The 26,093-nt window shown below is 40.4% G+C and overlaps 1 protein-coding gene across 7 annotated transcripts in view; it reads right to left on the bottom strand.

The window, feature by feature from the left end:
* PARD3B (par-3 family cell polarity regulator beta) overlaps positions 1-26,093 on the bottom strand; it is a 1,151,792-nt gene that overhangs the window by 768,109 nt on the left and 357,590 nt on the right. The window contains exon 1 of one of the 7 annotated variants that reach the window (XM_070070339.1): positions 10,730-10,750. The exons of the other annotated variants lie outside the window; for them this stretch is intronic. Coding sequence (XP_069926440.1) covers positions 10,730-10,735 — 6 coding nt within the window. The 5' untranslated portion in view covers positions 10,736-10,750. Of the gene's footprint in view, positions 1-10,729; positions 10,751-26,093 lie in introns of those variants that run through there. 7 annotated transcript variants of the gene reach the window in all.

The raw sequence follows: 26,093 nt of genomic DNA on the forward strand, positions 1-26,093 counted from the left end.
GGATTTTATTACATAATATAATTTACATTCAAATGAAGACCTAAGAGTAGGAGTGATACTAAAATTTAAGCTTTAACGGCATGACTTAGAAGCATGATCCCTTAGATTCAAGTCGTCCATTACACACCCAGTCATCCTTTTCCTTAGATATTTTCCTAGTTGCTAAGAAAGCTTCAATGTTTTTCACTTTTCAAAGGAAATACCATCTTTCCTTCTATGTTTTAATATACTCAGTTTTCTAAAGAAATGCTAAAATTTCTAAAGAATGTTCATTATCTGTAAATAGCATACATTATCCAAGATATCTCTCTGGGGCTGACATCATGGTGCAGCGGGTTAAATAGCTGTTTGCAATACCAGCAACCCATATGGGCACCAGTTCAAGTCCCATCTGCCCCACTATCAATCCATCCACCTGCTAATGCACCTGGGAAAGCACCGGAGGATAGCCCAAGTGCCTTTGCCCCTGCATCCACATGGGAGACTTGTAAGAAGTTCCTGGCTCCTTCTTCGCTCTGGCCCAGTATCTGTCACTGTGGTCACCTGGGGAGTGAACCAGCGTATTGAAAATATCTCCACCTCTGCCTCTATCTCTCTGTAATTCTGCCTTTTAAATAAGTAAATCATTTTTTAAAAAAGATACCTTCCTAAGAACTCCAGCTCAAATGGTTTAGGGAGCTATGCAGATTAAGTGAAATGCCTAACATGAAAATGAGCCTGGCAAAAGCACAACTTGGTGACCACATTACAAAGAAAGTTTCCTCTATGGCTGGAAGTCAGGCTAAATATGACAACAAATTTTGAACTTACTCCTTTTATAAATATTAGTTAGACAGCTAATATATCTGTGAAATTGCGGTTATTAAACAGAACAATGGCTGCTAAATTACTAACATAAGAGAAGGCCCTGAAATTACAGACTAGATGCCACATTGAGCAAAACACCATGTGTTTGATGGTTAATAATAAGGTCCACTTGCCCATATACACAACTGGCATGGGAGGAGAATTCTCTCTCCCCTTACTCATTCATTTACACACATTCCAGTAAAGGGAGAAAACAAAGGAAGAAGAATGGCTTTGGCAGTGTAACTATAATTTTCACTTCGTACGTGATAGCAGAGCTATTTTGGTGCTTCAAAGAATGAAAAGTCTGAGTGCAAATGAGTAGCATCCTGACAGGGACATCTACACAAGATTCATACATGGAGGAGACAGGACCAGGGCTCATTTCACCTTTGGACCCAACAATGTCTATGACTTCCAACTAATCCATTGCCTTGTTTACATTACCCATAGAAGAAGTATTTAACCAGTTACCCAATCCAAATGAAGAATAAAAAGTGGCACTACATGAATCAAACTGCAACCAGGAATTCTTTCATGGACCAACATGAACAAAGTCTCTTCTGCCAAAAGTAAAATAATGGGCATATCAGTCTCTGTCATCCAGTGCCCTCTGCCTTCTACTGCTTCTGAAAGGCATCTGGATTTTCATTTTGTTAGAAACATCCCACAATGTCTTAGTCTTATACACGTCGTCCTGGTTTGCTTCTGTCGCTCCCCCTCTTCGTGGAGGAACGACACAGGACCCTGCGCTGTTCTTTCGTCTGCTCGGCCCTCCCTGGGTTTGCTGCTGGTTCTTCCCGGGTTGGCTACCATCCCTTCCACCTCCGTGGAAGGGCAGTTCCCCCTGGCCACATTCCCCACTTCCGCAGGGGAGCAGCACACCGCCGGCCGGCTTTCTCGGGGGCTGCACAGGTGTTCCTTCAGCTAGATGTTCCCCTTAGATGTTCCCCATAGATGTTCCTGGTGCATGCCGTCTCTCTCCTCCTTTATAGTCCTCCTCTGCCAATCCCAACTCGGCTGCCCACATGCCGAGTACGCTGCTCTCCTCCAATCAGGAGCAAGTCCTACAGTTTATTGGTTGAACTGGAGGCAGCTGTGCAGAAGCTGTTTACTTCTCTCCCAGCGCCATATTGTGGGAGAGCAGATGCATAGAATAAGTCTTAATTCCAGTAACTCAGTCTAGTCCGGGCTGCTCCCCACAGATCCCCCTTTCTTTTTATTTTTGGCGTTGATACGCGCCTGTCTTCGGTGCCCCGTGGCACACACTCTGCTCTACTTGCTAGAGTTGCCACAGGTTCTTACAAGTCCTATCAATCAGGAAAACCGAATCCGGGTCCTCTCTTCACCATGTTGTGAGGAGGTTTTTAGGCGCTGATGCGTGCCTGTGTTCGGTGACCTGCGGCGCATAAGCTGCTAGCCGCCGCAGGTGCTCATCGCCTCACTTAATCAGGCAGACCGAATCCAAGCTCTCTCACTGCCATGTTGAGGGGAGGCCTTTCTATTTCTCTATTTCTCTATCTCCGGGCATTCCTACTTCTCCCATTTTACTTCCATCTACCAGCATTCCTATTTCTCTCACTTTACTTCTAAACTTCTGTTTCTCTTATCCCCGCAGCTTCCCGCTCTCATTCTTATCCCCGCGGCTTCCCGGCTGCGCCCGCCCCGAGGCTGCTTCTCGGCAGCTTTCCGGCTGAGCCGCTTCAGCCCGCGCCTCTCTCATCTGCGCTGCTCGGCTTTGCGCGCACACTCCGTGGTCTCACACTTAACCCTTTCGCGTCTGAACCACGGCCTCGCGCCAACCCCGCGTTTCCTATGTACTTGAGCCCCGCACGCTCTGTCTGCGCGCGGCAGCCTCCGCGAGTCACACAGCGTAGCTTACGTGTCCGCCACTAGCATTCAATCTAAGTTCCCCGGGCTAGCCTGGCGAATTCAACCCAGCTTATGTCTCCGCCCCACGGTTTGGCTTCCCGTCCTTTGCTCCCCGGGCTAATCAGACGGATCCCAATCTGGCTTACGTTTCAGCTTCTGGTTTCAACTTTTCGCCCCCTATTCCCGGGCTAACTTGAGAATCCCAAAGTGGCTTTCGTATCCGCCTCGGCCTGCCCCCCGCGGCTTCAATTTCCCTAACATTTTTCTCTACCCGGTATGTTTCCCCAAGCTTTCCTCCAACAATACTCCTCCCTCATTTCTCCTGGCCTCTCCCCACAGTCCGCATCCGAGTCTGTTTGTTCTAGCTTTCACTTTCGCTTTCGACCTTAGAGATTTCTCCCAGCTTCCCCCCGTAGTCCGTATCTGAGTCTATGCCTAGGCTTTCCATAGCTTCTTCTGGCACCTTTTTTGTCCGGCTTTTCCCTAGGCTGTTTGCTAGTCTCTCTCTCCGATATTTTCCCAGTTCTTCCCGTTTCTTCCCTCCTAAGTTTCATATCCGTCCTAGGTTTCCTATCCGTCCTAGGTTTCCTAACCGAGTCATTTCTTCCCTCCTAAGTTTCCTATCCGAGTCACGGCACCATTATGTCGCTCCCCCTCTTCGTGGAGGAACGACACAGGACCCTGCGCTGTTCTTTCGTCTGCTCGGCCCTCCCCGGGTTTGCTGCTGGTTCTTCCCGGGTTGGCTACTATCCCTTCCACCTCCGTGGAAGGGCAGTTCCCCCTGGCCACATTCCCCACTTCCGCAGGGGAGCAGCACACCGCCGGCCGGCTTTCTCGGGGGCTGCACAGGTGTTCCTTCAGCTAGATGTTCCCCTTAGATGTTCCCCATAGATGTTCCTGGTGCATGCCGTCTCTCTCCTCCTTTATAGTCCTCCTCTGCCAATCCCAACTCGGCTGCCCACATGCCGAGTACGCTGCTCTCCTCCAATCAGGAGCAAGTCCTACAGTTTATTGGTTGAACTGGAGGCAGCTGTGCAGAAGCTGTTTACTTCTCTCCCAGCGCCATATTGTGGGAGAGCAGATGCATAGAATAAGTCTTAATTCCAGTAACTCAGTCTAGTCCGGGCTGCTCCCCACAGCTTCTCTTGTCACTGACTTAGCTGCTTTTTGGTTCCAGGAATGTTTCGAGGTGTGAAAAACGGCTGGATAGCCGCCACTAGTACTGGAGAGCCATCATTTTTTTTTTCTATGAACTCATTTAAGCTGTGTGGTGACATCATTCATCTTGGGCAAACTACGGAAGGAGCAGCTGCCTAGTAAAAGCTAATTTTCACAACCTCCCTCCACTTCTTCTGCTGTGCCTGCTCACATTTACCCATTGTGCCCAACACACAGTCTGTCCCTCACCTACAGCAGGCACCGAGGTCTCTTGCACTTCTTAGATGCTGCAGATGTGTGCTTCTCAAAGTTGTTCCCAAAAGAAAACTCCCCTCTCTTTAAAATATTAATGCATTCTATTTAAGTTTTGAAAACAATTACATTCAATGATCCTGACTGTATTACATTTAGATATTTTAACATTTTACCTTGAAATTGTGAAGTCACTTTTCTTCCAACAGAAATCTTAGAGTAAAACACAATTTATCAAATAGATTTAATGAAAAATTTACCAATGGAGAGAATGCAAAAGTACTCAGAAGTTCCATGCTTTTACCTCTCTCCTCTTCTTTCTCACCCATGCCAGACCCCAAGGATCACCAATTACATGGGATCTTCAAAAGTTCATGGAAAATGTTTATTATGAACAAACTGTGCATGGATTTCAAGAATATTTGCACACACACAAAAAAACCCTTAGCTTTGAAATCCATTTTCAAGAACGTTTGGAGTACCCTGGGATACCATTCTCCAACACAGTATGACAGCTACTGCTGCAGCACCATAGTCTGGGACTGCCCCAGGGCCTCAATTCAAAGAAGGAAGGAGAAACACTTATGTATTGCCATATATTGATGATTTTTCTGTTATCTCTGCTTATTCTCATAATAATCCAGCAAATTAAAATTTATGTAACTTTTTTCCTCCAGGAACACAGAGAAAGAAGATGGGTATTTAAAACTTGGGTTTAATCCCAAGTTCATTTTACTCCAAAGTTGATGCTCTTTTTACTTCTCCATGCTGCCTCTGCAAGCCTTTAACTTCATTATAAATCAGCAAGCTGCCAACAGTGACTCAGTAACAAACCCACACAGTACATATGATAAACTTAAGAAATATTACGATTTTAACATACTATGTTGATACTCTGGTTTCTCTTCAGATCATATAAATCTTTTGCCTTAACGTATTTTGTGGACTCAAAACCGATTCTGAATAACATAAGGGTAAAGAACTTCAATGCTATGAAACATATAAAAGACTACAAAATAGAGTGCTACACTTTTTAAAAATTGAAAATTAGATAATATATTTGACATCCTAATCAACTAAAAATTTTTAAAATTAAAATTTTTCATGGACATTTCAGGATTTAAAGAGTCAAAATTAAAAGCATTTCTGTAATTATAACTTATAGGAAAGCATAATATGATAACAGAAAAGTAACCTCAACTACATGTTTGAAATTTAAATTAAACACAAGAGTGACCTAGGGGATGCAAATTATACAAGCTGTCCAAAGGTATTGGGTAAGGTCCCCTGGAAGGGGCCATAAATTAAAAGAAAGACTCCCCAGGTCAGTGGTAGATATCTGAAGTGTATTATTAACAGGTTAAGCTTTTTTAAAAAAATTTAAGGCAGAAATTCAGGTCTGAGAGCAGCTTTCCATCACAGTAGCAGTTAGAAATGGGGAGGATCAATATTTGAATTAACCCGTTTAATAGCAGTTACGTTGCTTTATTACCATTGGTTGAGTAGTGATAAAACTAAATTATTTTAATTAGTAAATCCATCCTAGGCTGTGTGAAGAACACAGAAATGATTTAACAAAAAAAAAAATACTGTTCTAAAAGTTTAACAAAGAGTAAGATTGAACTAAACTGAATTGAACTTAAAGAGCTATAAAGTGGATATTGGGGGCAGGGAACACAGCCTTTATTTTTCTAAAGGTGTAGTATACTCTGATGGGATGATTTCAAAACCCTTGTATGTGGCACAGATCAATGCTTTTCTTTCAAGTAGTATTCAATAGCAAATGGGATACTTCAGCACAGAGAAATTACAAAAAGTAGACCAACCGTTAATTATACATTGACAGCATAATGAATAATCTCAGCATTGAAGTGCAGGTTGGTCACATAATTTTAAAGAAGGTTCTATAGAAACTGAAAATGTAGCTCTGTAAGTCTCCTCTATTTGCCATAGATTTTTAAAGCTTTAGCTTCAACAAAGCTAAATGATGGTTAGAGGCAAAATAAAATTTACATATAAAAGGCCACTGCAATGATTGCCTTTTTTAAAAATTGAAAAGGTAAAAAGGAAGAAATGAAGATAGTCAAATCATATTAATTCTTCATTTTATTCCAGATCAATAAGAACAGAATGAGGAAATTTTTCAGGAAATTAAAGAAAATTTTTCAACCAATTGGGAATATTTTTCCTATAAAATTTACAATCCCCTAGCATATAGAATTGATAGTTTAGCACATTATAATAAGTTTATCTGATCTGTGATTACATATAACAAACTACATTAAAATACAAATAGATGCCTTGTCCTAAGGGCTGAATTGGTACCCACATGAAGTAGAAGCTTACATACATAACAATGCATTTAGAAGCCTGATGCTGAAATGTGAAACCTTGGTCACTGCATGGACTTTCATTTCTGGTAAGTTAGAATTTATCTCACAGTTGGGTAATAAGAAAACCTATGTTATTCAGCTTGTCAATAATTGGTTTCAAAATCAAACTTCTCTTCTACCTTTTGTCCCCCAGGTATTTTTTTCAACTTTACCAGGCAACTGAGAACTTTTTCTCATTGTTAAATACAGGTACTCACTACAAACTAGAAGTACCATAAACATATAAGGGAAAACATATCTTCTGGCTTATATGATAGAACTGCAAATACTAATATAACCTTTATACTAAAGGACCTCAACAATCCAAGCATGATTCTCCCATTCTACTCCCCTGGAGTTCTCTAGCTTAAACCCTTGCTGCTGCCGCAGGAGATCCTGGAATGCTCTGTGTCATTTCCAAGACATTTGGACTGGGAGGCAGCTCAGGGATCACTGGTAAATCATGAAGTAGAAGCACTAGAAAGGAGCATGTAGCATTCAAGAGCTGTTGCAGGATAGGTAACTATGTTTTCCAAATCCTCTGGGAAGAGATGACTTTTTTTTTTAAAGGATGTTTTCTTTTTCTTTATTTTTTTAAAATTTATTTTATTAATTTGAAAGATAGAGTTACAGAGAAAGGTAGAGACAGAGAGAGAGGTCTTCCACCCAATGGTTCACTCCCCAGTTGGTGGCAACGGACAGAGCTGTGTCAGTCCGAAGCCAGGAGCCAGGAGCCAGGAGCTCTTCTGGGTCTCCCACATAGGTGCAGGGGCCCAAGGACTTGGGCCATCTTCTACTGCTCTCCCAGGCCATAGCAGAGAGCTGGATAGGAAGTGGAGCAGCCGGGACTAGAACCTGTTCCCATATGAGATGCTGGTGCTTCAGGCCAGGGTTCTAACCTGCTGAGCCACAGCACCAGCCCCTAAAAAAGGATGTTTTCTTTAAAAATCCTGAAGAGATAACTGCAGAAATAAACAGAAAATCTTTCAAAGACATCTAGCTTCTCAAAAGACACTTAATCCTTATAACCCATACTTAAATTACAAGTACGCAATTTAAACCCTAAGATGATGGGTAAAGAATGCAGATCAATTAAGTGGAAGCCTATCTTCAATTTCCAATAGTTCTTTAAAGAAAATCCTTTTACATCAAACAAACTGACGATATTAAGAGGAATGTTATTATCTAAAACATAGCTCCTAAATTGAAGGACAGACAATGGCTATAGTCTTTGTTGTTGCTTGTAGGTTTAGTGGTTTTTATTGCAGACATATTTACCATTTCCACCATTTTAAGAATACGACTCACTGGCATTAATACATTTCCCATGATGTACAATCATCACTGCTATCCATTTCCAGAACTTTGCATTATTCTTTATTTAGTCCTTTAGTATATACAAACCTTCTAATTATCTGATGACTCAACCAGAGTTTAACAGCTATTTTCAAGTTTTCATTATTTCAAAGAGGTAGTCTCTGTTTGCTAGTTGCCATTGCTCAGGATTGGGTAGCATAACATTCCAATTAAGGCAAAAAGCAATGAGCAATGTTCTTTTGATAAATTTCTGGCTTCTTTCTTTGAGCGAATCTTGGTAGTAAGTTGATCCCTTTGAGGTGACTTAACCATAAAAATCCAGAATTTTAGAAAGGAGAGACAGAGAGAAAGGTCTTCCTTTCCGTTGGTTCACCCCCCAAATGGCTGCTATGGCCGGTGCGCTGCACCAATCTGAAGCCAGGAGCCAGGTGCTTCCTCCCGGTCTCCCATGGGGTGCAGGGCCCAAGCACTTGGGCCATCCTCCACTGCACTCCCGGGCCACAGCAGAGAGCTGGACTGGAAGAGGAGCAACCGGGACAGAACCGGCAACAGAACGGCGACAGAACCCAGGACAGAACGGGGTGCCTGCACCGCAGGCGGAGGATTAGCCAAGTGAGCCACAGCGCCAGCAATCTCAATGTTTTATATCTTGACTCTAACAGAGTCAATATTCTGGGTGTGATACTGTGAAAAAATTCTGTAAGATGTTATCATTAGGGGAAACTGGATAAGGAGTACACAGGGCCTATCTGTATTATTTCTCCCAAGTATAGGTGATTCTACAATTATCTCAAAATTTTAAAAAATAAAATTGTAAAAAATCAGCATTTTATACTATAGCCCTCTGGTTTATTCTCTCTACTCCAGTTCTGAACTCTCAAAATATCGTACTTAAAGGTTTATTAGTTCTTCATTTATATATGAAATATTTTTATTTGACTATTTTCCAGCTCTTATTGGTCCTCCCAAAGTTTGATTCATGTCTCTTTTACTACTATCTAGATGAGAAACTACTTATAAAGACATAAGCATACCAGTCAGTCATAAATCCAAAAACTCTCCCAATATTTTTATTTTTATACTGAAAACAAGACTTAAAAGTAAACTGTAAATAAATTTGTGATATTATAGAATTCCTTGTTAAAATATTTATAAAATAAACACTTAGAAAAGATGTCTGAAATTATGCATGATGATACCAACATACAATAAATTTTCTATTATTATTCTTCATTTAATATATTTTCAACCTTCCTTTCCTCTACAGATAAAATCACCTAAAATATACAATTATTCATTTGTAGCCATGTGGGATTTGTTCAAGGACTTCCATGGATACCCAAGTCCAAGGATGTTCAAGGTCACTTACATAAAAGGATGCAACTCTACATAACATATGCATGTCCTCCCATATAACTGAAATCATCACTAGATTAAGTATAATGGCTCACCCAATGTAAATCCCATGTATATTGTTTAGGGAATAATGCCAAGACACAAAGTACATCTTTCTCATACTTTTAAAAAATATTTTTAGTCTGGGGACACAGAATCAGAAGGCATGGAGGGCCCATATATGGGTTTAAGATTGTATAAGTTTTTTTTTTTTTTTTTTTTTTTTTTTTTACATTTAGACAGCAAAGTTTGAGTTTTAAAGAGAAGTCAAATGCTTTCAATTCTATGATCTCCTGATAGGCTCCACTTTGGTCTCAGATACCCAGGATAACAAGGATGTTAACAATAGTTAAAGTGCTGGCGCCACAGCTCACTAGGCTAATGCTCCGCCTTGCGGCGCCGGCACACCGGGTTCTAGTCCCGGTCGGGGCACCAGATTCTGTCCCGGTTGCCCCTCTTCCAGGCCAGCTCTCTGCTGTGGCCAGGGAGTGCAGTGGAGGATGGCCCAAATCCTTGGGCCCTGCACCCCATGGGAGACCAGGATAAGTACCTGGCTCCTGCCATCGGATCAGTGCAGTGCGCTGGCCACAGCGCGCCAGCCGCGGCGGCCATTGGAGGGTGAACCAAAGGCAAAGGAAGACCTTTCTCTCTGTCTCTCTCTCTCACTATCCACTCTGCCTGTCAAAAAAACAAAACAAAACAAAACAAACAAAAAAAAAAACAAAAAAAACCACACACCAGTTAAAGCATTAGATGACTTATTTATTATATTGGACATGGCATAAAGGTATTTTTCAACTTCCTTCCTAGTTTGTAAGACTGTAGAACTGTACATATGTCCATGGTAACTCCTCTCAAATTACACTGTCATTTGTCTCTGTTATAGATAGCATAGGTACTAATAATAAAAATAATTATTGATGATGATTTTAATTGCTAACATTTATTAGACTTATAATTTACCAGCAACTATATAAAATGACATACATATGTTTTTAATTCACCCTCTCAAATCCCTGTGGTATGGTAGGTTCTAAAAATTACCTCTATTTCATGTGTGTAGCAGAACTCTAGATGGATGAGCCAGCACTTCTAAAGTACCAGCATGGGGAAAGGTGCTATTCTAGACTGGGTAGCCTGACCTCCAGAGCCCTTGAACTACATCTCATATTTTTTAAATGTGTCAGCAACTCTGAATTTACTTAATAATTATGGAAAGGATTTATTAATGAAACAAATCAACTAGGAATTATGATTTCTTCATCTACATTCTTTAACAGTTTTTAAAATTTTTAATAACAGAATAGTTCATTTATTTCACAAGTACAGTTCTAAGCAGACTACCATACTTCCCTCCCACCCTCTTTTTTTATTTTTTTATTTAATAAATGTGAATTTACAAAGTGCAACTTTTGTATTGTTGTGGCTCCCCCCCCCAAACTCCCTCCCTCCCGCGGCCCTCCCCTCTCCCACTCCCTCTCCCATCCCGCCCTTCATCGAGTTTCATTTTCAATTACCTTCATATACTGAAGATCAACTTAGCATACACTAAGCAAGGATTTCAACAGGCTGCACTCACACAACTGCACAAGGTATAGGGCATTGTTCGACTAGTAGTGTTGTTAAGTTTCATAGTAAAACACATTAAGGACAGAGATGCTATGGGGGAGCATGTGCCCAGTGACTCCCGTTGTTGATTTAACAACTGGCACTCTTATTTATGACATCAGCAATCACCCGAGACTCTTGCTATGAGCTGTCGAGGCTATGGAAGCCCCTTGAGTTCACCAACTCTGAATTTGTTTAGTCAAGGCCGTATCACAGTGGAGGTTCCTTCCTCCCTTCAGAGAAAGGCACCTCCCTCCTTGATGGCCTGTTCCTACTGCTGGGGTCTTGTTCACCAGGATCTTTCATTTAGATTGCTTTTTGCCACCATGTCATGGCTTCCCATGCCTGTGAGACTCTCATGGACCTTTTAGTCAGATCTGAATGTCCCAAGGGTTGATTCTGAGGCAGGAGTGCTGTTTTGGGCATTTGCCATTCTATGAGTCTGCTGTGTGTCCTGCTTCCCCCGCAGGATCATTCTCTCCCTTTTAATTCAATCCTTCATTATTTGCTTATACTGGTCTTATTTGTGAAATCTCTTCGACACTTACCCTATCTTTTTGATCGGTTGTGTATTTATACTTATCACTTTACCAAGTGCACTGGCATTGGTACCTGCCTCCTTGGTAAGATTGAGCTGAAATTCCCTGGCACATTTCTAGTTCCACCATTGGAGGTAAGTCCGAGTGAGCATGTGCTGACCTATATATCTCTGTAATCAATGCACAATCATTCTTAGGTGTTTAAAATTAACAGAATAGTGATCTCTGTTAAACATAGGAGTGGGAATAAGAGAGGGAGTAGATATATAGGTCGGCACATCCTCCTACCCTCTTACAACCCCCTTCCTTCCTTCCCTTCTCTCTTTTTAATTTTTGCAAAGACATACTTTCAATCCATTCTATAATCAGAATACATAGGACACTACTCCTGGTTCATGACTAGAAACAGGGCCACACCATGGGTCAACCCTTCATTTTCATTTGCTTTCACTATAGATTCAATTCAAAAGTCTCTTACTTTGCCGCCATTGAATTTATCTACATTTACAAAGTCTAACCTCTAGTTATCTCATTTACTGCTCTTCCAAAGTAGAGTTGAAAATCACAATTCCAGCTAACATTTGCAGAATACCATCACCAAAGAAAGAAGCATAGAGAAAACTGTGTCATACAGCAGAGAAGTTTGGTGGGTGGAGAACCTGCACATTTTAAAAACCCAAGTGCTCACAGTTGAGTAAGGTTCATAAAGAACTATTTGTGCTCAGTTTCCATGAAGGGTAGCATTGACCGCATACTTCCATCAGTGGTATATTGTTGTGTTCTATCTTTTCAGACTCTGCCTACAAGAATCAAAAGTAGTACTGCTTTCAGTGGATCCTTGTTTAAGAAAATTGATTTTTTTAACTTAGTATGTCTTCGTTTTTTTTTTGTTTTGTTTTGTTTTTTGTTTTTTTTTTTTTTAGATTTATTTGAAAGAGTTAGGAAGAGAAAGAGAGAGAGAGACAGACAAACAGACAAAGCAAGATCTTCTATCTGCTTTTTTTTTTTTTATTTTTTTTATTTTTTATTTTTGACAGGCGGAGTGGACAGTGAGAGAGAGAGACAGAGAGAGAAAGGTCTTCCTTTGCCGTTGGTTCACCCTCCAATGGCCGCTGCTGCAGCCGGCGCACCGCGCTGATCCGATGGCAGGAGCCAGGAGCCAGGTGCTTTTCCTGGTCTCCCATGGGGTGCAGGGCCCAAGCACCTGGGCCATCCTCCACTGCACTCCCTGGCCATAGCAGAGAGCTGGCCTGGAAGAGGGGCAACCGGGACAGAATCCAGCGCCCCAACTGGGACTAGAACCCGGTGTGCCGGCGCCGCAAGGTGGAGGATTAGCCTATTGAGCCACGGCGCCGGCCTATCTGCTGTTTCACTCCCCAAATGGCCACAACAGCCAGGGCTGGGCCAGGCCAACACTAGAATCCTGGAACTCTATCTGGGTCTCCCAAATGGGTGGAAGGGACCCTAATGCTGGAGCCACCTTCTGCTGTTTTCCCTGGGCACATTAGCAGGGAGCCACACTGGAATTGGTATGGCTGGGAGTTGAACTGGTGCCCATATGTGATGACAGTATTGCAGGTGGCAGCTTAACTTGTTGCACCATGATAGCAGCCCCAACTTACCATTTATAACTCATTTTTTATTGCCTGCTTTCATAAACACAACCCTACAGTGAAAACATTATCAGAATAAGTGAGTTTAGACAAAGATAATGGATTGTATCTATACAGATTCTGACTATACAGAATAAAATATCTTGAAAGGAAACAGAATGAAGCAAAGTTAATATTAGCTCTTTTGGAACTGAACAAGTCTGAAATTGTTTGCATAAAAGAGTAAATTTTTAGTAAATAATTTAATGCAGCAATATTTTCTTTGTTTGTTATCATGAAACTACCATATCATAGTTGAATATTTGTAGTTCAAAAACATTTAATTTAAGAAAATCCATTGGTATGTAACATTTAAATACATGGCAGATTGAAAAAGATTAATTTGGGCTGAGTTAAAGCAGCATTCTTCTTGTGAATTATCTAAATTATGTCCTGAGTTTAAAAGACTAGGTAATGGGAGCCGGCGCCGTGGCTCAATAGGCTAATCCTCCACCTTGCGGCGCCGGCACACCGGGTTCTAGTCCCGGTTGGGGCGCCGGATTCTGTCCCGGTTGCCCCTCTTCCAGGCCAGCTCTCTGCTATGGCCAGGGAGTGCAGTGGAGGATGGCCCAGGTGCTTGGGCCCTGCACCCCATGGGAGACCAGGAAAAGCACCTGGCTCCTGGCTCCTGCCAGGATCAGCGCGGTGCGCCGGCTGCAGCGGCGGCCATTGGAGGGTGAACCAGCGGCAAAAGGAAGACCTTTCTCTCTCTGTCTCTCTCACTGTCCACTCTGCCTGTCAAAAAAAAAAAAAAAAAAAAAAAAAAAAAAAAAAAGACTAGGTAATGGAAACTCAAAAAACATACAAGTCTACAAATTATCAGTATGGGTTTTGCAAAGTTTCATAAGCAGCTTTTTTGGTTTAAAAATCACAAAAGACATTTCAAATCAGCCATTTAAAAGTGATTCTAAAACCACATTGTATTTTGAGGAGGAAATGAACTATTTTAGCAGTTTAACATAGTACCTCCTACTTTAGATTTTTTTCCCTTTAAGTAAATTCTATTTTTAAATACATTCCTTAATTTTTCACAGTGCACATTTGTACACCCTTCTCACATTCTATATGCATTTGCATTACTTTTTTTAACAAATATTTTCCTTAATATTTACTTCCTGAAAATATATTACTTTGAATTTCAAAGTTAGCCTTTCTCTCTTTTAAATGGATAAATACCAATTTCCTTTCCCAAATAAATATTTTTCTCCAAATCAAATTTTATCCACATTTGATAATTTCTTTTATAAACCAAAGGTATTCTTTTAATGCTGTTGTAAAGGTACTATTTACATTGTTTTATTTTATTTTCCCTATTTAGCCCATAAATTTTATACTTTAAAAATCTGTGAAAAATAACTTTCATGAAATTTCCTTTGTTCATCTCTGAAACATCAACTCAACTCTGAAGTGGCTTCCCAGCATTTGGGGGGAGGATTTTATCTAGTTTAGTTGTTTATTTCATACTTTTGTTACTGAGTGCCAAATATTTGTAACTGGCAGTTATAATTTACAAAAAACTTATTTCCTATCTTACGCTCTATTTGAGAGAATCATGGAGTTGTTGTATTTTGAGGATCATTTGGTCCATCTCCTCTTTGTAATGATTAGGCAATGTATGTTTGACTTGCCCATGGACAGAAAAGTAAATGAAAAAAAATGTGACTGTAACATGGTTGTAACCATATTTTTTAATATTGCTAACAAATGAGTTTCAACATACTCTAATCCTAGTTTCCATTCCTTTGTTTTTCCTCACCTCAAACTTCTTTAAAGAAAGTGTCTATAAAATGTACAACCTTACATAAATCTAATTTTTTCAACAGACGCAAGTAGAATACACAAATTCCTTGCAAATGATTCTGAGTACCAATATGTATAGTTCATCAAAGATACTTAACGTCCTTTAAATCAACCAAAACTTTGTTGTAAATAACATTGAGCCCATTCTAATTTTACTGCAAACCACACAGTTAGATGGCTATTAACTTTTTTAAAAATGAAAGCAGCATTAAAGATAAGGTCTAGTATCTTTGAAAGAGATAAAAATTTTAATTTAAAATGTAACTACTTATATAATCATAGAAATGTAAAAAATTACCAAATCTTAATTTGTTTCTCATTTTTTCAATAAATTTTTATTTATTCCAAATTGTCTATAAGAATCAGTCTGCTTTTTTTTTTAAAGATTCATTTTATTTATTTGAAAGACAGAGTTACAGAGAAAGGAAGAGACAGAGAGAGAGATCTTCCATTTGCTGGTCTACTCCCCAGATGGCCACAATGGCTGGAGCTACACCGATCCAAAGCCAGGAGCCAGGAGCCTCCTCAGGTCTCCCCTGTGGGTGCAGGGGCCCAAGAACTTGGGCCATCTTCCACTGCTATCCCAGGCCATAGCAGCGAGCTGGATTGGAAGAGGAGCAGCCGGGACTAGAACCAGCACCCATATGGGATGTTGGCACTCCAGGACAACGCTTTAACCCACTGTGCGACAGTGCCGACTCCTCTGCTTGACTTTTTTAAAATTTATATATTTTTTGACAGGCAGAGTTAAACAGTGAGAGAGAGAGAGAGAGAGAGAGAGAGAGGGAGAGGGAGAGGGAGAGGGAGACAGAGAGAAAGGTCTTCCTTCCGTTGGTTCACCCCCAAATGGCGGCTAAGGCCGGTGTGTTGCGAAGCCAGGAGCCAGGTGCTTATCCTGGTCTCTCATGCGGGTGCAGGTCCCAAGCACTTGGGCCATCCTCCACTGCACTCTCGGGCCACAGCAGAGAGCTGGACTGGAAGAGGAGCAACCAGGACAGAATCCGGTGCCCCAACTGGGACTAGAATATGGGGTGCTGGCACCGCAGGCAGAGGATTAGCCTATTGAGCCATGGCGCCGACCTGTTTTACTTTTCATGGCTCTTTTTTATTTATGAGGCACAGTGCAAGTGCTCAGCAATTCAATGTGACAGCCAATTGCCTCACATGGGTGTTGAGCATTTGTGACATAGCTACCTTAATTGGGATATGCTATGCATAAAATGCACATGAGTTTTTTGAGACATATCAAAACAATATAAATCATCCCAATGATATTTATATTAATTATATAGTAAAGTAATAAAATTTTATGTATATTTTGAGTTAAACAAATTTCTAAATTTAATTTATTCTTTTTTATGTTTTCATGGGGCTACTCAAAAATTTTGTATTACATATATGGCTCATGTTATTTATTTTGGACAGCCCAGCTTTAGATCTTTAATTATGTCTATTTGCTTATTTTTTATGTATCATACAATCCCAGCATTTATTTAACTACTTTAATCTTATGTTTCCCTGCAGGACTTTCCCATTACTCTATTCAACTTTATGGCATAACTGTTTAGAAGAGTTGCCTTTACTAAGTGTCTTTTTTTTTTTTTTTTTTTTTTTTTTTTTTTTTTTTTTTGACAGGCAGAGTTAGACAATGAGAGAAAGACAGAGAGAAAAGTCTTCCTTTTTTCCATTGATTCACCACCCAAATGGCCACTATGGCCGGTGCGCTGCGCCGATCCAAAGCCAGGAGCCAGGTGCTTCCTCCTGGTCTCCCATGCAGGTGCAGAGCCCAAGGACCTGTGCCATCCTCCACTGCGCTCCTGGGCCACAGAAGAGAGCTGGACTGGAAGAGGAGCAACTGGGACAGAATCCGGCGTCCCGACCAGTACTAGAACCTGGGGTGCCGGCACCACAGGCGGAGGATTAGCCTAGTGAGTCATGGCGCCAGCCAAGTGTCTCTCCTTTTATACTTAAAATTGGAAAGCAACAGCTTCCTTTGGAGTAACTAAAGACCAGTAGGTAAATTGCCAAATCCAACCACCATTTCTCCACCTTCATCTTACTTATCTTACACAACTGGTTATTCCCTTCTTCTTGAAATACTTTTTTTACCTGGCTTCCAAGGATACCAGTCTCCTCTGTTCTCTGTCAGTTTGTTCATTTCTCTAACCTTTCACAATATTTAGCTATTGGAATGTCTGTAGGCTAAGTCACAGACTTATACTCCATGAATGGACTCCACCAGTCTCATGATTTAGAAACTACTTCTATGCTTAAACCCCTATATTATAATTCTCTATATGGACTTTCCCTATAAACTCAAGTCTGTCAAATAATATTTCCACCGAGATGTATAATAATTATCTCTGACAATACACACAATAACAATTTATTTTCCTTTTCCAGAATTCTCTCAACCAGTCTTCCTCTATCAATACTGGGGGACTTCTTTCTACCAATTGAACAGAAAAGCTCAGAATTCTCTTTGTTTCCTTTCTTTCTCATTGAATTCTCATTTAATCTGTCATTAAATCATTTTGAAGTTGTCTTCAAAATGTACCTAAGAATACAACCAAATCTCTTCACCTCTACAAACATTACCTGATCCAAACCATTGACACCTCCTACCACTCTCAGTTTTTTCTCAGCCCAGCAGCTTGAGTGATCCTGTAACAGTTACGATAAATCAAATAACCTTACTTTCATCCTTTAAACCCTCAAGTCTAAACAAGTGAGTCCTAAATTATTTCCAAGTAAAAGCCAAAGTCCTCACTGTGACCCACAATGCTCTCCAGATTCTTTCTCCTCTCTTCTACCCATTTGATCTCACCAAGTACCAATCTCCTTCTCCAGTCCATCAGATACCAATGTTCTCCTGCTACTACTGTGACAGAAACACATGCTTCAGAGGGCTTCCATAGCCTTGGCAGCTCATGACAAGAGCCGAGGGTGATTACTGAGGCCATAAACAAGAGTGTCAATTTGTTAAGTCAACAACAGGAGTCACTGTGCACTTACTCCTCATGTAGGATCTCTGTCCTTAGTGTGCTGTACATTGAGATTTAATGCTATAACTAGTACTCAAACAGTATTTTTCACTTTATGTTTCTGTGTGGGAGCAAACTGTTGAAATCTTTACTTAATGTATGCTAAACTGATCTTCTGTATATAAAGAGAACTGAAAATGAATCTTGATGTGAATGGAAGGGGAGAGGGAGTGGGAAAGGGGAGGGTTGCGGGTGGGAGGGACGTTATGGGGGAGAAGCCATTGTAATCCATATTCTGTACTTTGGAAATTTATATTCATTAAATAAAAGTTAAAAAAAAAAAAAAGAAACACATGCTTCACCCTCATGGCCTTGGCATTGCTGGTTCTTTCCACCTTGACTACACCTGCACAGCAAGACCTTCCTTTATGAGACATACATATGAGATGGTATTTTCCACCTTACCCTGCCTTCTCTGGGTCTCAATCTACTTATCATCACTTATTCATATTCTGTCTTCTCTCCCTCTCTCTTCTTCTGGTAAACTTTATGAGGCACTTAATATATATGTCTTGAATAAATAAACGAATATTATATGTTAAAGTCTCTACTGGTTGACATGCATACAGATATGGGTAATCATCAATTACTGCCTTCAAGGAGTCCTCATTCTAAGGTGAATAGGCACAGATCTATTACTTGGTGCCAGGAGTGCTTGAAAGCCATGAACAAAGCTCTAGGAATGCTCAAAAGAAAGTGCTTACAACTTCTGAGGGTCAGATAATGGGCAAATTCAAGAAAATGGTCTAAAGGGGAAGATCTGGAGATGAGTACTGGCTGGTCAATTCTGTATCTCCAGGTTTCGTGGAGATACGATCAGGAAATGTTTCAGGGACAAACAACATACTGGGGTCTAGAGAGATAAATGAGAATAATGACTTTTAAGTAGCTGCATTTGGCTATGGCACCAAAGTAAGAAGGAGAAGTGGGAGTAAAAAAAATGAGAAATGAGAAAAATATCCACGAGTTCCAGGATAAATACAAATGGATCTAGTACATAAAAACGCTCATTTGTATGTGTATAGATATAGCATTTGTGAGCATTGTGAATAAATTGTATATTCATATATACATACATCTACATATACATGTGAGCATGATGAAAGAATTCTCTAACATATTTAGGCTTTTCTATTCTTAATCTTTCAAAAAATATTTATTATCATTCATTTGAAAGGCATAGAAAGAGAAGGAGATATCTCCATCTGCTGGTTCACTCCCTAAATGCTTGCAACAGCTAGAGGAATCAGAAACTCAATCTAGATCTTACATGGGTGGCAGGGACTCCACGACTTGAGCCATCACCCGTTCTCCAGAGGATGCATTAGTAAGAAACTGGATCACAAGTGCAGCTGGTCTTGATCCCAGGCACCCCAATAAGAATTCAGGTGTTCCAAGCAGCAGTTTAACCCACTGTGCCACAGTGCCCATCTGATTCTGTGAGTTAATCCCCTCTGCCTCCCAGGGTGTGCATTAGCAGGAAACTACAGTCAGGAGCCAGAGGCAGGGATCAAACCCAGGCACTTTGATGTGGGATGCAGGCATCTTAAGCTCTAGGCTAAACACCTGAGATTCTTTCTATTTTTCTAAAGCTAGGCATTATAATCGCAATAGAAAATTGAGAAGTCCACAAAATAATATATATCTAAAATGGTAAAAATGCCAACCTCAAAATATTTTTTCTAAAAAAGAAAAACGATAAGGAATCTCCTGATGCCCACTTCTGTTTGCAAGAAAATTCTGTAGAAATATGTAGCTATCAGGCTTCATGGCTAATGTTAATGTCAAAGCAAGATTTTTTTTTTTTAAGGAATTTCTTCTCTCCACTGCATCCCTGCAAAAGGTTCCATCAATTTCCACAAAACATTCCTTGGCAGAGATTCCCTTCTGTTCCTCACATACTGCCAAGAGCTGGCTCCCAAATGGTGGCCAGCACATTCTTCTTTCACCTTCGAATCTGGATCAATAAGTGATCTTTAGCAAAAACCTTAATTAACGTGAAAGTGGATACAATAGCCAAATTTTAAGCTTCACTACGTGCAGTGAATGGAAAGGTGAGCGAACCAAAACTCTGGCAGCCCTTCTTAAAAAAAAGGGGGGGGGGCTGCATTATAATAATCAAGTAACCTGAGGATATAGTTCAGAGAAGGATGTGGCTGGTTTTCAATGAGGTTGCAGGAAGCTTGGTGCCGCAGTGTGGCAAGCATCCCTTAATAAAGCAATATTAGAAACTGTCTAGTGAACCTATCTGCATTATTTTGAACACTGATTAAAACATTTGTGTGGGATCCAGCACAGGAGTGCCATACACAATGCAAGACCCACTGTGGCACTTGGCAGAAAATAAATCACTGAGCTCTAAAATCTGCTGTGGTTGCTGTCTTCATTACAGAGACCTTGCATGCAGCATACAAAAACATCTATAATGTTTACAGCACCTGGATGCCTGCACTATTAAACATCAATACAATCTGTGTTCATATCATCTCCATGCTAATCAGATCGATTACTACTGATACAGGGTGTTGTCACAGTATCCCAATGTGAAGCAAACAAATTGGGCTATGGGGAGATGATTCGGGTATCTAGGTTTCTAATAGCCCACTGGAAAAAAGAGGAAGGGCTCAACAGCAAACACATAAGGTACAGCTCTGCCATGGGCTGACAGATTCCTTGTCAAGTCCTGGGTAGTGGTGCTGTAATTTTGTCAGCAGTCATTAAAAGAGGAATATAATACAGTTTGATGTCATAAAATGGACTTGAAAGGGAAATGAGATTACTGCTGCTACTTAACATGGAAGAGGTAATTAGCGGCACAGGTAATTAGATACAGATTCCTAGAATATCCTGGTGCAGGCAGTGGATGGTGGCAAGAGATAATCTCTCTTGTCTGTCGAAAAGGTTCAATGTCATAGTTGTTTTAGATTCAAAACAACATCTGCATCCACAGCAATATCCTCCAGACAGCAAAGACCCTTTGGCAGCCTCAGTAAAATGTGCTAATAAAAATGAATGAAGGAGCTAGAATGGGCACTGGGGCCATCAGGGACATCCCTGCCTCGCTGTAGCTACCAGGCCTTAGACCACGTGTGTATCTATCTCAGTTGTCACTTCGTGACACCATCAGTTGAGTATGTCTCCTGGCTTTTCTTCAGCTAATTTCATTTACAGCAAAACACTCAGACTTAGCAATGAGGGGAGGGAACCAATAATAGTACTCAAATCATGAGAAAAAAATCCATTAGCGCACTGTTGCTTTAAATAATGACCCAATGAATTTAATATATGTCTAATGTACACACATTTTGGCCAGAAGCATATATTTCATTCACTGAGATACTCTTGCTCATGGACATAGATGCAAGTGGAGCTTCGTGACTAGGGTCTAGATATTATTTTCTCCTACTCTTAGGAAAGCAGAACTCCCCAAACCACCATGCTATTTCATGCTCTGTCATCTCCATTTATTTATTCAAAAAATATTTGTGAAACGTCTACTATGTCTTCAGTTCTGTACCAAAGCATACCTTCCCGCACCATTAATGTGGTACCTAGACTGCCAGCAGGGAGCCACATGGGTTGCAGAGTGCTGAGTGCTACTCATGGGCACACAGAGAAGGCAAAGCAGACTCAGCAAATCCTGCACTGACAATAAAACACACCGCCCCAGAGAACACATACATAACTGAAGCTTCCAGAAAAAAAAACAGCAACACTGTATATTTCTTTCTAAAGAAAAAAAAAATCCCATAATTCAGAGAGTTTCAGCAGCTGCCATTCTGGGTAACTGATTGGAATTCTTCCCATCGGGAGGGACCAGCATTATTAGAAAACCAGTTTCTTCATTCAGTGAAAAGATTTTTCAGCTGTGTTACTTTGAAAAAGTCCTAACAACTCCAATTTTCTTTTCAACTGTCCTGCCTATTTTGTGGGACCAGTGTTGGACTGGATGAAAAATCTGAGAGTAATTATATCGACACTGCGAATGACCATCCTAGAAATGCCCGCCCTAAACTGCTGCATGATAGACATGATTTGACAACACCGGTAAACTGTATTCAACAAATACTTCTTTGTTTAAAAGTTCTTAAGACTCCTTTGTATGACATTTCTTCTTTCTATGGAAGAATGGCACTGCCACCTTTCTAGCCTTAAGAAGCTCCATAGACAGGACTGGCTTCATAAGTGTGCAACTTATACAGTCACAGGCCCTACACTTTGATTTGGTGTCACGTTATTGGATTGAATTTCTTAATATATTTAGAATCATGGGGCCAGAAAATTCTCTAGTTGATACTACCCTGTAAGGAAGGAGGCAAACATCAACTTCCCTTTATGGTGGGAAGGCAGACAACTGTCTTATTTGTCACACAACATTCCCCAGAAAATACTTGTGTGTCTGTAATTATTAGGTATGTAAGTAGAATTAAAGTGATAAAGGAGGAGACAAGCTTTGTTGTGTAGAAGAAGTGAAGCAACATATCTGGTGGGCTTATATCTGGGATTCAATGGCTCTGATGAGGCAACAGGACAGAAATCAGAGGATCCGGGAGGCAAAATGAAAAGGAGCACAGCTGACTTAGGGTTCCTCTAAAATCCTGGAATGGCACCAGAAGCCTGTGGCATTGGCTCGGGGGGGGGGGGGCTCTCTCTGTGACTACCACCTAATACTCCTCTTCTGGCCTTGTTTACCTGTAGGGCAAACAGTCCATTCAATCGCTGATATAATCTAGCAGCCTGAATATTCCACAAAACAACTCATTACTCCAACTTGTGTTTCTTTTTCAATTTTGTTGGGTTCTACGCTCATGGTCAAAGGACTTTTTGAGACCACATCATCTTGGCCCCTCCGTGATTTGAGCCTGTGAGAAACAGATCTCCACAACCACCACACGGGGCTGCCCTCTGCTGCCTTCTCTTCTCCCTAGAACACCTTCGTCCACGGCACTCCTTTGCATCACCACCCACATCCTTGCCACGGGATCCCCTCTGCAGGAACCATTTCATGACTGTTAGTCTCATTGTTAAATCTCATTACACATTCACAAATGTTTAGTGGACATTTCCACACAGATGTCTAGGAAGACATGCGTTTTCAACACCTTTAGACGTGTGTCTGCCCTGCAAAACTGGTGCAGACCCCTGTGTGCCACTCTCCTACCTTTGGACCCAGCCTCCTCACTACTCTCCTGCTTCTTGGTCCTCTCCACTGCCACACACTTCCCCACCCTTCTCCAAATGGCCCCTTCCAGTTGGGATGTTGAGTGCTTAACAATCCTTCACGTGTTCTTCAGGAGTCAACTCAAATTCTACACCCTCTCTGAAGACTTTTCTGGGTGCTTAAATCCACAGTGAACCTTTGCCATAAACTCACATGTCCAAGACAGCACCAACTTACGACTTTGCAACATATACCATCTTGCCTTGTGCCTCTCTTAGGCTTGTACTGCATTGCTATTAAGCTTTTCATGAGTGTTCATTTTATGCCTCCAGTTACTTGCTATTCTTCTTGAAGGGAGGGATGTGATTTTAAATTTGCTAAAATCCCCAAAGGATATAAAGTGGAGCCATGTATAGATGAGTGCTCCATCAGAGTTGTTAAGTCAAAGAAAACAGCATTCTCATCTAAAGCAATTTGGTCCTCTTTTGATTGATGGAATAGTTTACCATCATTCTCCAATAAATTAGTTTTATTTTTAATGCGGCATAATTCGAGTGTTTTGCTTTTAAAACTTGCTATGAGTAGCCAATGCACAGAAAAAATATCCCAAAATGGCTGGGCTACTGTCTGGATGAACAGCTATCACCATCTCCCTGTGCAAATCGCAAACAATAATGACTTCAGCTTCAGTAAGAATTCACTAATGCTTTTTAAACAAAGATATATGCAGGCGGAAAGTGAGTCAGCTTCCAAAATACGCTTAAATAAAAATAATCACATTGTTTCAGAATAGAAGATTGCGTTTAATTGGTAATTTGTGGGTTCTAAGATGGAAACACACTACTGTGGATTCTAATGCTCTGTTAATAAATGAATTACAGTAATACAAACCAATTACTATTCATCTCAATTGAACAGACAACTTTCCCTAAACAAAAAACAAAGGAACCAAAGAGTTTCAGTTTACCTATTCTCTAACAGATGGAACTTAAAACTGATTAAAAAAAAAAAAAAAGTCAATGTGCCTCCATAGGTTTGCTGCAGCATAAGGATACATACCCTGTGGACCTTTGAAAATACCTCAACTGCCTGCCAGACACCAGTAGTGACTGTTAGGCAGTCACAGTCATTAGGCTGAAGCCTCATCTGACAAATAAGCCTTTGTCTGACACCCCGATGTTAAACAGACTGATTGTCTGATAATTCCTCAGAGGACAGAAGTCCCTGAGTGGCTTCATCATCAGATCATTCTTAGCCCACAGAAAATATTTCTGTCCTTTAGCAGTTTCAGCCAACCCAGAATGACTTAAATTGTTTTTCAGATGACACTTAGCATTGAAGATACATTATTGATTATATTTGTTTAAGATTTCATATTTTATCTAGATATCTGTCTCAAATATTCTTAATTTTTTTATTCTGCATCCCTATAGAAGGTCCATGCAGGTCCTTCTTAATAACACTGAGTATTTTATTTTGTTAATGACAACGATTAGGTCTAAAGATCATTATTCAGAACTGTCAAATACGATAAAGGTACACAAGCTAAAGAATAACTCATAAAACATCAAGAACCAAAGCACTGCCATCAACACCCATGAGTTCACTACATGAGATCTCACAGAATTTCCAATTATTACTGAAAGCACTGGTGCTAGAAAAATGGGGACAGCTCTCATGATGATAAGGGAGGTCAAATGCTTTTGCTCTGATGGATGGAATGATTTATGATGGGGACTTGTGAACATAGGTTGAGAACACAGAACTAATTTCTGATTTTGTTTATAGAAAAGCCAAAGACGACATACCTCCTTGCATCCTTGTGTGAAGATGGAACCAACCCACCTGGAGAAGACTCCTTAGGGCACTGAGTCCCATCTTCCTTGTTAGTTGGCTCATTTGGGTCATTGTTTTATGGGTTTTGTAAACAGAAGTAAAGGTGTTCAATTAGTTTGAAGGATTGTTTGATTAAGCCTCAGTATTGTGGACAGAAGACCATTAAGGAATGCTAAGTTTGAAATTCAGCTCCTTGCCACAGGTAGCCAAATACATGTTAATCTCACTTAGGAAATGAAACTGGGGAGGTCAATCTTCTCTGGTGAGATTATCATGCTGAGAAGCTATTTCCACATGTTGCAGACAGTTCAGAGCAAAAGGGAGAGCTCATTCAACCTTCCTACCCCAAACATTTCTTAAGCACCCACAGCCTTTGATATCCAAGGCTGTTACAATTTAACTTTGAGATCATATATCCAACCAACTTGACACCTCAAATACCACATTATAATGCATTTCTACAATTAATAATGAGGTTCAATGAACTGTTTCCAAACTCTGTCACTTTTTAATATATTTATTTTACTTATTTGATAGGCAGAGAGAGATGGAGACAGGCACATAGGGATAGAGAATGACTTCCGGTGCACTGGTTCACTCCTCGAATGCCCACAATCTGGTCTGCAGGAGCTGAAAATTCAATCCAGATCTCTCATGTGGGCATCAGATACCCAACTACTTGTGCAATTACCCCTGCAGAGCCAGGACTTGAACCCAGGCACCCTGATATTGGATGTGGGTATCCTAAGCTGCATCTTGACCACTAAGCCCTTTCTGTCCATTTTAACAATTTCTAAGTAGAACAAGCACGGATCTTGAATGAAGTTCCAATTTACTAATCTGAGACTATTTTATTATCTATAAAATATAAATAACACAATCTACTTCACAGGACTTTCATAGCATGAAACAAAACACGTGCCATGGTTGGAATAAATTGTGTTCAACAAATATTGATTCTCTTTGAAAGAAAAATTTACTAATACACTCACCCACAAATTCACTATGTGTTTATAAATAACACTTATTTTTCAGAAGAAAATTTTCTCTATATACTTTCATAATCTCTTTGGAAAAACTTCATTTTAAAAAGTATGTTATTGGTTACAAAACCATTATTCTACTTAAAAGTATTCAAATTATAGTACATTTCCTTTATTTATACTCAGCAACGTGAGCCTTTTCAATATTTCAAGAGTTGTATTTCATATTTGTAAACACAAACTAGCAATACTTTTCAT

Source organism: Oryctolagus cuniculus, chromosome 3 (genome assembly GCF_964237555.1).
Source record: "Oryctolagus cuniculus chromosome 3, mOryCun1.1, whole genome shotgun sequence".
Lineage (NCBI taxonomy): Eukaryota > Metazoa > Chordata > Mammalia > Lagomorpha > Leporidae > Oryctolagus > Oryctolagus cuniculus.